General features: G+C 50.3%; 1 protein-coding gene across 1 annotated transcript; it reads left to right on the top strand.

Annotated features, from left to right (window-relative positions):
* Window positions 1–1,799: 1,799 nt before the first annotated feature.
* Surf6 (surfeit 6) lies at window positions 1,800–8,074 on the top strand. The gene is made up of 5 exons (XM_075985521.1): window positions 1,800–1,965; window positions 4,484–4,687; window positions 4,980–5,068; window positions 6,343–6,543; window positions 6,704–8,074. Exons 1-5 carry the CDS (start codon window positions 1,872–1,874, stop codon window positions 7,181–7,183), a joined length of 1,068 nt encoding a protein of 355 aa, XP_075841636.1. The 5' UTR covers window positions 1,800–1,871; the 3' UTR covers window positions 7,184–8,074.
* Window positions 8,075–10,812: the final 2,738 nt, after the last annotated feature.

Here is a 10,812-nt window from a genome sequence, read left to right as displayed (position 1 = left end):
AGCTGCTTCGGCCTATGGCAGGGCAGAATAAAGCAAGTGGGAAATCCGAACAGAGATATATAGAGAGAGTAGGCAGAGTAAAGGAGACACCATGTAGCTGCCGAAGGAGAAAGATGCCAGTAAGCCACAGCCTCGTGGTGATACACAGATTAATAGAAATGGGTTAATTTAATATGAAGAGCTAGCTGGGAATATGCTAATATGCTTAAGCTATTGGCCAAGCAGTGTTGTAATTAATCTAGTTTCTGTGTGATTATTTGGGTCTGGGCGGCTGGGAAATGAAAGAACAGTCTCCGCTTACACTTCTTGTATAGCTCCTCTCCCACTAGCATCTAGTAGGTCCTTGACCTTTGGTAAAGGAATGAAAAGTCTGCCATTACTTAAGTTATATGAGTGCAGCACTTGTACCTCCGGTGCCACCTATTTCTGCCACCTCAACTTAGTGCTGTCATGTCTGCATCTTGAAGTAGGCATGGGCTTGAAGGGGTGTGTGCCTAGAGCCACAGGCTGAGAAATTGGGTGGCAGAAACAACTAGGAACTCAGACCCCATTGCCTCTCAGTACCAGGCTCAACACTGACATGCAGAAACCATGACACTGGGGCGTGTGTTTGCCTTCAGCCTGTCACTCCTAACTACCATGAGCATGCTTCATTCATGAAAGCCATCCCGGGTCTATGAGGAACATGGGCTGGTCACCAGGTGGCCCAGCACCTACATAGCCAAACAGAAGGTAGCACACAAGTGGGTAGCTGGGGAAGTCACTGCCCCATTGATGGAGTTTTCCATCAGAGTGATGTCTGCAATATGTTAACTGTTGGAAGAACCGATGAGTGTCACCGAGAAAGCTTAGGCACAGGCTAGAGGACTTAGGGAGGCACCAGAAGCAACGGTTCAGAAGGGGTTCCAAAAACCTTAATGAAAGACTGATTTCTTGTGTTTTATTCTGTTTGGCCAATTCTGCCCTTTATATTTAAAAGCAAAGCTTCTCATTTAAAGGACACCACTGTCTTCCTTCAGCTTATGCTGCTGGGGGCAGAACTCCCCGGAGAGCCAGGGATTCAGTTCTCTAGGAACTCAAGAGTCAGTGATGTAACTTCTGTGTCACCTTTATTTTTATTTTTTTTTCTCACGAGCATTAATTTGTGAGTGATCCTAGATGAATTACATGCTATGTAGCACGTGTATAGCAAGGCCTGTATAGGCCCTACTAAGGGCTCGCTCTTCCCTCCATTTCCTCGTACATAAGCCATTTCAATGCCATCTGCAAGGAGATTTTCATCCCTAAAGGCCCAATGCCATCAAAACAATTGATACATGACTACATGTAATCTAGGATCCACGCCATACTCATGTGTCCCCCCCCCCCAAGATACCGGTTTGTGTTTTGCTCCGTGTGGCGGAGTGGTCGTGGGGTGTTGGGCATCCCCTGCAGGCTGGATTCTGGGCTTCAGGTTGATTAGCTGGGAAGGAGCTAGAACGGCTTCCGTTCTGTCTGGCGGGGCGGGCTGGACTGAAGTCCTGACCTTACAGGTTGCTTCTTTCAGAGGAACGCCTCCAGGTTAAGGACTAGCCGGCCCCTCAGGCCTGGCTAATCGATCTCCGGGTGGGCCGCGGGTGCGTACTTCGCGGCTTCCGAGGGCTTCCGAGGCTGACTAGCTTGCTAACCGGGAGTGAATGGAGACAAATACTTTGGGTGGTGACTTCCGGTGCTCCTGAACTAATAACGAGCATGGGCTTGGCGGCGCCTGCGCACACAATATTTCCGGCGTGGACAGGCTGGGCAATCGAGCGCTAGGCTGTCAGCGCCTACGTTCAGGGTGCTTCCGGCGGAGCTCAGGACCGCGGAACCTCCGAGCGTGGCCTCCAACCATGGCCTCTCTGCAAGCCAAGGATGCGTATCTGCAGGACTTGGCCAAGAAGATCTGCACACAGCCTGGCCCCGAGAGGCAGGGGAGCAAGTGGGGTAAGGCAGCCTACCCGAGCAGCCTTTGGGAGTGGATGCCGTCGCACGGGCCCGCTCTCCTCTGTCGGAACCCTCCAAGAGTGAGCGGGTACCGGCGGGGACAGCTACGGCTCCTGAGGGCGCTGGGCCGTGATGGAGGGAAAGGTAGTTAGGGAACTACCAGACTCAAACGGAAAGAAAAACGTACTCGCTTAGTGAAGTGTGACGAGGTCACCGAGTTTTCTCACTGGCATGTTTGTCAGCGCGTGTGATCCACACGTTGAAAGAACATGCACTCCGTTCTTGGGCCTTTAGTTTAAAATGCTAACATTCCCTCATCATTGGAAGTGGAAGTAAATCGTGCATCACAAAGAGTTCATTGCCGGGCGGTGGTGGCGCACGCCTTTAATCCCAGCACTCGGGAGGCAGAAGCAGACGGATCTCTGTGAGTTCTAGACCAGCCTGGTCTACAAGAGCTAGTTCTAGGACAGGCTCCAAAACCACAGAGAAACCCTGTCTCGAAAAACAAAACAAAACAAAGAGTTCATTGCCGCTGGTTGGTGGGAGCCTAAGGCTGAGGACCCCAAGGGTAACGGCCCGCGGGCCTGTGTGGACTACACGGTAAGTTCACCTCTGCATGGGCAACTTCAGGGAACCCATCCAAAAAGTAAAAAAGAGGGGCTGGAGAGATGGCTCAGCGGTTAAGAGCACTTGTTACTCTTGTATAGGACCCAGATGCAGTTTCCAGCGGACACATGACAGCTTACAACAGTCCCTAACTCCAGCTCCAGGGGGTCTTACGCCCCCTTCTGGCCTCCACTGGCACCAGCACAGTTATGATGCACAGGCACACATACTTAAAACATTCTTAAAATAAGAGTAAATGAGTCTTTTGGGGTGGGGACGGGAAACAGTGAGAATCATGGTCCACATGCCCTTAGTACCAGTACTTGGCAAACAGAAGCAAGGCAGATCACCGTGAATTTCAGAAACCCACAGCCGTCACCTTCAATAGTTTATTCTGGAGCCCATTTTGAATGACCGTGGCCTGGGAACACGGATTTAGGTTACCCCAAATTCCAGTTTTCAACACAGAATGTTCTTGAAGCAGTTTTTTAAGCTTTACGGAACAAAGAAAGCCAAGGCAAGTTTAAAATACATTGGTGTGTTTATCAGGTGGTTATGGTAATATGAGGGCCCAGGTGCTGATGACATTTTTGTTTTTTTGAAACACCGTAGCTGGACGGTGGTGGCGCACGCCTTTAATCCCAGTACTTGGGAGGCAGAGGTAGGTGGATCTCTGTGAGTTCAAGGCCAGCCTGGTCTACGAGAGCTAGTTCCGGGACAGGCTCTAAGGCTACAGAGAAACCTTGTCTCAAGAAAGAAAGAGAGAGAGAAACATGGTTTCTCTGTGTAGCTTTGGTTGTCCTGGAGCTCTGTAGACCAGGCTGTCCTCAACTCAGAGATCAGCCTGCCTCTGCCTCCGGCTCCAGAGTGCTGGGATTAAAGGCGTGTTATGCCCAGAGCGATGGTGTTACTAACTTTTAGGTTGATCCGCTAAATTAATAGCTTCCCGAAGGGTTTTTTATCTGTTAGTCACAGATGTAGAGGTGGGCTGGGAACGGATTATTTATGGGACTAGAGCTAACCAGAGATGAGATCATTTCCTCTGACCCTGCAGCATTCCCGCCTCTCTGCACCACTGGGTTCTGATGAGCCCATCAGTCTTTGCAGACACATCAATGGCGGGCCATTGAGTACTACCGAAGGCCAGTGTGGTTAACCAGTGAGCTTTATTGGGGTGACTTCCAAGAGCAGACATTACAAAATAGCTGTAGCACCAAAGCCCACCCCAGCGTGGGTGGTGGCTCTGCAAAGCTGGAAACCTGGAGTGCACTGCACAGCTTGCAGCGCAGCAGGTTGGAGAGTTTATTCCACGTGGTCCTGCTTGACTAAGAGTCCCTTGGCCTTCTTTCTGTAGTCTTGGGGAAGAAGGGGCTAGTGAATCTGGTCAGTTTCAGGACTTCCTGAAGCCTTGATGTTTAGTTCCTGAGCTTACAGAGCTTCCCTTCAAGATGGAAGGGTTTGTCTAGGAGGAACTTGCTATAGATGAGCCTAGGGTTCAGCTTTGGGCTCATGCCGGTGTCCTCGTTTGTTCCTGGAAGTGTATTTTGGTGGCGATGACTGAAACCAGACTTTGCGTTTCACTCCTCAAGTGCAATCTGCTGGGTCAAGTGCATGAGTACAGTTTGGACTTTAAAAAAAAAAAGTTAGTTTATTTTTGTTTTTTTGAGGCAGGTTCTTGCTGTGTAGCCAAGCCTGGCCTCAAACTCTCAGCAATCCCGGTGCCTTGGCCTCCAAACGTTGGGATTACAGATTTGTGGCCACTGTTGCCCAGGCAGTTGATGGTGCCAAGCTCAGGATAGGTGGCACTAGCTTAGCCACCTGGTCCTCTGCATCGCTAGGATCAGTGCCTCTGCAGGATCTTTCTTTGCTGAGTTGGTCAGAGAAAAGGGATTCAGCTTGGTTTGCATTTCAGCTGTCAGAACAAAACGCTTGGAAGCTGCCGGGCCCCCCAAAAAGAAAAGGAAGAAAACACAGAAGAAATCTCGGGACCAGGAACAGAAAGCTGCAGAGCACAAGACCAAGCCCCCAGGGAAGACGGCTCCTACCTCTTCTAGGGCTAAGAAGCCAATGGTATCCAAACAAGAGAAGAACTCCAGCTCCCTGGAGTCTCCTAAAGGTGAGGGACTCCAAAAGCGTGCATGATCAGGGCTGGGCTGGGGCCTAGAGGCAAATGTCCCCACTGCTCCGAAGAACCTTCAATGAGTGGAATGGCCGACAGGGCACAAGAGCTCTTGATGGTACAGTGCTACACGCCGTGTCACGTGACAAGGTGACAACAAGCACTGTTTTGGGGCTGTGCTGGAACTGGCTATGGCCTGTAAATCCACAAGCGGCGCTGGGGAGGAAGAGAGAAACGGTGGTGGTTGCTGGGGAGCGCTCCCCTTTCAGCATAGGCTCCTTCCCTGCAGATGGCCAAGCCGCAGCACCTGACTCTGTCTTTGCACTGGATTTCCTGCGCCAGCGGCTGCATGAGAAGATGCAGCTGGCCCGGGGCCAGGTGAGTGAGGAGTGTTCCTGAGCTCCTGGAGCAGGCTTGTCGAATGCTCCCCCCCCTCCAGTTCTCTGCTAACCTAGGGTGTGTGGCACTGTAGTTGGTCTTTTGTTCTACTCTCTCTTTGGGGGCCCACCACCCAGCTCCCAAATACTTATGAATGTCCAGCCTTAGCTTGGCTTATTTCTAGCTAGCTTTTCTTAACTTAAATTGTCCCGTCTACCTTTTGCCTCTGGGCTTTTACCTTCCTATAAACTATATACCTCTCCTTCTTGCTCCATGCCTGGTTGTGTGACTGACCTCTGGGATTCTTCTCTCTTCCTTGTTTCCCTTCTTGCTTTTCTTCTTCTCTCTGCCTGCCAGACCCGCCTATTTCTCTCTCCTGCCTTGCTATTGGCTGTTCAACTCTATTAGACCAGTCAGGTGTTTAAACAGGCAAAGTGACACGGCTTTACAGAGTAACAAATGCAACATGAAAGAATGCAACACATCTCCGTATCATTAAATAAATATTCCACAGCATAAATGAATATAGCACATCTTTAATATTCTACAACAGGGCACCTCTTGGCTGAGGTAGCAGGTGTAGTTCCTTTCTTGAGTACCTCAGTCCCCAGAGACATCTGCCTCCTGAATGCTCTGTGTCCCTCAGAGAAGCATAGCCTCCTTCCTTTGGGGAGCTGCCTCCACTGATGCCATATGGGTAGAGTTGTTCCTCTAAAGGTTAGTGTCCAGAAGCGAGGTGACCTGACTAACCTTGACATAGTGCTCCCTGGTGCTGGCTTCCTCTGTGCCCATCCTCCACCCTCCCTTGCCGCTCTTTCTAAGGCTCTTCTTTGAGCTTTAATTTCTTACCCTCTCCAGGTTCCTAAGAGAGAGAGGGTCAAGGCTCAAGGCCCTCTGTCCTGCAGCGCAGGCCTGGGTTGGTCTCTCTGGCTGTGGTACAGGAAGGGGTAGAGAGAGCATTCATCCTGAGTCCGTCATGAGCAGAATATACAGTGGTTAGGACAGACCCTCCATAGAAACCCAGTCTAAGTACTGAATTCTCGGACAGTGCAAGGTGACGCTCTGGTGTGCTGGAGGGAGGGGGAGGCTGGGAACTGGAGCAGGGGTTCTTCCTAGGGCTTCCTCACCGCTGGTGCTATTTGGATCTGGGCAGCAGGTCATATGCTGGCGATGCATGGACTTGTGGCCTGCGTGAGGATTTTCTCTCAGCCATATGCAGACGACTTCGAGATTGAGTGAGTCCTCATCTTTTATGTTTTACCTTTCTCCCTCAGGGTAGCACCAAGGAGCTGTCAGCTGCCACCTTAGAGAAAAGACAGCGGAGGAAACAGGAGAGGGAACGGAAGAAGAGGAAGCGGAAGGAGCTTCGAGCAAAGGAGAAGGCTGCAAAGGCTGAGAATAAGAAGGAGCCGGCTGAGGCACCCCCAGATGTGGCCTGCAAGGAGCCGCAGGAGTCAGGGCTTATCTTTAATAAGGTGGGGGCTGCGCAGGCTGAATGCCTTTGGCCTAACTTTGCACCTTGTTGTTGGTATAGGTGCATGTTGGGGACTCATCTAAGGGAGCAAAAGCCGTGTCATTGGTCTGTGTCACTGGTGTGATCTGTGTGCAGCTCACTGATGTGCCCCTCGCCTGCAGGTGGAAGTAACTGAAGAGGAGCCAGCCAGCAAGCCCCAGCGGAAGAAGGAGAAGCGGCAGAAGGTGAAAGGGAACCTGACACCACTGACGGGCAGGAACTACAGGCAGCTGCTGGAGCGTCTGCAGGCGCGGCAGAGCCGGCTGGAGGAGCTGCGAGACCAGGATGCAGGCAAGGCCCAAGAACTGGAGGCCAAGATGAAGTGGACCAACTTGCTGTACAAGGCGGAGGGTGTGAAGATCCGTGACAATGAGCAACTGCTGAGGGAAGCGTTGAAGCGCAAGGAGAAGCGCAAGGCACAGCGGCAGCGCCGGTGGGAGAAGCGCTCAGAGCACGTGGTAGAGAAGATGCAGCAGCGTCAGGACAAGCGGCGCCAGAACCTGCGCAAGAAGAAGGCCGCGAAGGCTGAGCGGCGGCTGCAGAAGGCCCGCAAGAAGGGCCGGATACTGCCACAGGACCTGGAGCGTGCAGGCCTCTCCTGAGCAGCTTGCACCTGCCACATTCCTGGCCAGACACCTAGGTGACAGACCGCGGGTCTCCTATGTGAGACTGATGCGTTCTTGCACCACACAGCCATAGTGAGGGCTCCAATTGTGTGCCAAGAGGATGTTTTGCCATCGTCCTTAAGTAAAACAGTGTCCTCCAGTCCCTGGGAGGGATGAAGAGGATCTGTGCCCAAGTCTTGTGAGGGTGTGTGTGTCTGTCTGTCTGTCTCTCTGTGTGTGTTCATGTTTCTGAAGACTCCAGAAGCAAGGTAGTACAGTTGAGGTAAGCTGCCCACCTGACCTTCCTACCCACCTGTATTTCCGGTAGCCATGAGAACAAAAGGCCTGGACTACTGCTTCAGTGTTCACAAGTCCCTGGCAACAGAAGGGAGCCCACAGGAGTTCTCAGGGGAATATGATCCCATTAGGTCTGTCTCTGGGCCAGAGCTTCAAAACCCAGAGTCTTTCTGGGATCTGCAGGGTGTGCCTTGGGTAACATGGCCTCCTGTGAGCCACTTGCTGTCGGAGGCTTGGGAAGTAGTAGTGTGCTGGCTAGTTTATGTCAGTTTAACGTAAGCTAGAGTTATCTGAGAAGAGGGAGCCTCACTGAGGAGACAACCTCACTGGACTGGCCTGCGTGCAAGTCTGTGGTCCACTTCCTTTACTGGTGAATGATGTGGCAGGGCCCAGTTCATTGTGGGCAGTGCCACCTCTGGGCTTGTGGTCCTGGGTTAGATAAGAAAGCTGGCCATGGGGAACAAACCAGTAAGCGATGTTCCTCTATGGCTCTTCCTTTATTTAGTTCTGCCTCAAGGTTCTTGCCCTGACTTCTCTTGGTGATGTACTGTTACCTGGAAATTAACATGAAATAAACCTTTTCCTCCCCCATGTTGCTTTTGGTTACGGTGTTTTCTTTTATCACAGCAACAGAAACCCTAAGATAAGTAAGTCAGTGTGGTTTTGGTGGCAGGGAGTCTGGGCAGAATGGCTGCTGGGGTGCTGGCCAAGGCGAGGTTGTGAATGGAGGTGGGACGGCTGTTAGCCAGTGAGAAGAATGGACGGACTGCAGGTGCAGTCACCCTCCCAGGGGAGCGCATGGGTTCAGGAGTGGGTGGTCGGGTTGGAGTATCTTTGTAGTACTAAAGGCTAAGTAAGCAGATTAAATGACTGTTGGGTGTTATGACATGTGCCTTCAGTTCACAGCACTCAGGGGACAGAGGCAGGTAGGTCTCAGTTTGGGGCCAGCTAGGGCTACAAGAGACCCTGTCTCAAAAGAATGTCATCTAGACAGAAGTGGTGGCACACTTCCTATAATCTCGGCACTGGAGAGGCCGAGGCAAGAAGACGGTAACAAAAAGATCCAAGCTGGCCTGATCTTCAGAGGGAGACCCTGTCCTAAAAAATGAACACAGCGGGGGCGATGCCTTGCTGGTATAGCAGTAGCTGTGCAAGCCAAACAATCCAACTTTAATATTTGGAACACTTCAAAATCCAGATGTGTGCACCTATAATTCCAGCACTCAACTGAAAGGTGGGAGGTAGAGCCAGAGTTTCCCTGGGAGCTCTTAAGCCAGCTAGCCCGGAGTACATGGTGGCCGAAAGAGGAGAGAAGCAACACCAGTGAGATGGAAGTCAGAACCAACTGTGAAAGTGCCTAGGCACATACACATGCCCACCCCAACAAAAGAACCAAAGGCACCAGGTGAGATGGCTCTGGGCAAAGCCCTTCCTGTTGAGCCTGATGACCTGAGCTCCATCTTCAGAGCCTGCAGCGGGCAGCACTGGCCTCAGCACGATGCTCAAGTACATGGGAATAATGGGAAAAAATCCAGAATACTGGGCAGATAAAGTTAGGCAGTGGCTAGAGTTTAAGTTTTTGAAGGTGTAAAACGTAATATATATTCTAAAACATTCCCGGGGAACTACTGGTTATGGTTTGAATCCATAATGTCCTCAAAGACTGAATCCCCTAGTGGTATAGGTGCTTTGTGGGAGGTTCTGTTGTGAAAGCTTTTTTCTTAACAAAGGTGGTTATCCTGATGAGGGCCTTGTTCCTTGGGCTTCCTCTTCCTCCTTGGCCAGCTAGCCAATCAGATTTTGTAAAGAGCCTGCCAATGAGCCTCCTGAGCCTGAATTAAAGGAGAGGCCCCCTTGCCTGTGTATACGCAACCCCGTATTGATTTTGGTACACCTTTTTTTACAAACGGAAAGTGCTTTGTTGGTTCCTTTCACTATGTGTCCTCCTTTGTGCAGCACTGAAATTATTTTCTAACTGGTACCCTCAGAGGCTAGAGTTAAAGACAGTTATGAGCCACCATGTGGGTGCTAGCAACCAAACCTCAGGTCCTCTGCAAAAACAATAGGTGTTCTTCTGAGCCATTTCTCCAGTCCTTGTGAGCTCTTGGTAGAAGGTTTTATTGTTGTTTTGCCAGACATGGAAGAAAATATCCATAATCCCATGAGACAGAGGGATGGCTGTTTGAGGTAGCTGGTGATCACATAGCAAAATTCAGGAAGGAGAAAATAGGATTTGCAGGAAGTTAGGTTACACCCCTCAAGGCCATCTTCAGCGTTCCTTCTTGGCCAGTCATGCAAGTGACCCGTATAAGTAGGGTCCTTAAAGCCAGTAAAAGAAGCAGAGACAGCCCTTCTTCCTGCTGTTAGGAGTCCCATAAGAGGACCAAGCTACACAACTGTAACACCTATGCAGAGTGTCTAGGTCAGTCTCATGTGGGCTCAGTATCTGTGAGCATATGTATGTATTTCTAAATATAAATACAATGTGCTCAGTCTGCATAATATTACTTGTGTTATATTTGATTTCATGGTTGACTACTTGGTACTGAATACCCAATTTGAGGACTCTTTGCAAGGCCAAAGTTTCATTTTAAGTTTTAATGACTATGCCTGAGAGATCCATGAAACAAAATGCCTCTGATCTGCAAGCCCCTTGCCCAAGGACAGAGAGTTCCTGAAATGCTGGAGGCAGTTTGTGGGAGATAACAAACCACACGTTTTCACTCCCTACACAAGTTTGTTTGACCCGTCTGCACCAGACATGTGAGCATGCGTGATCACATGTGGGCGGGAGGTTCACAGGCAGGAAACACATCAGGACGAACGCTTGCCTCCGATTGGATGCAGGCTGAAGGTACGCCAGGATGTATGCTTGCCCTGATTGTACCTGATGGGAAATGCAATGAATTTCCTTCTTAAGCCATGGCAAACCATGACATGACATGAAGGTTTTCCTTCTTAAGCCATGGCAAACCATGACATGGGGGTCATTTCCAAGAACCTGGGTATGCCTGGCCAGTGCCCACTCACCTAGCCAGTATTTAATTAAAGCTTTCTTCAAATTTGGCTTTAAATTGTGGTAGTGAAGCCGGGCAGTGGTGGCACAAGCCTTTAATCCCAGCACTCGGGAGGCAGAGGCAGGCGGATCTCTGTGAGTTCGAGACCAACCTGGTCTACAAGAGCTAGTTCCAGGACAGGCTCCAAAACCACAGAGAAACCCTGTCTCGAAAATAAATAAATAAATAAATAAATAAATAAATAAATAAATAAATAAATTGTGGTAGTGATCTTATTCTCAATCAGTGGGGTTAATATCTTCTCTGAGGAAA

The sequence above is a fragment of the Microtus pennsylvanicus genome, chromosome 9, assembly GCF_037038515.1.
Source record: "Microtus pennsylvanicus isolate mMicPen1 chromosome 9, mMicPen1.hap1, whole genome shotgun sequence".
Classification (NCBI taxonomy): domain Eukaryota; kingdom Metazoa; phylum Chordata; class Mammalia; order Rodentia; family Cricetidae; genus Microtus; species Microtus pennsylvanicus.
Note: the sequence above shows the minus strand (reverse complement) of the source record. Positions and strands in the feature narration are given on the sequence as shown.

Bases quoted from the DNA above. Each gene is read 5' to 3' on its own strand.
- Surf6 (XM_075985521.1), top strand. From the start codon at position 1,872: ATGGCCTCTCTGCAAGCCAAGGATGCGTATCTGCAGGACTTGGCCAAG. The intron at 1,966-4,483 runs GTAAGGCAGCCT...TTTGCATTTCAG, and splicing joins GAGGCAGGGGAGCAAGTGGG to CTGTCAGAACAAAACGCTTG. The intron at 4,688-4,979 runs GTGAGGGACTCC...CCTTCCCTGCAG, and splicing joins CTCCCTGGAGTCTCCTAAAG to ATGGCCAAGCCGCAGCACCT.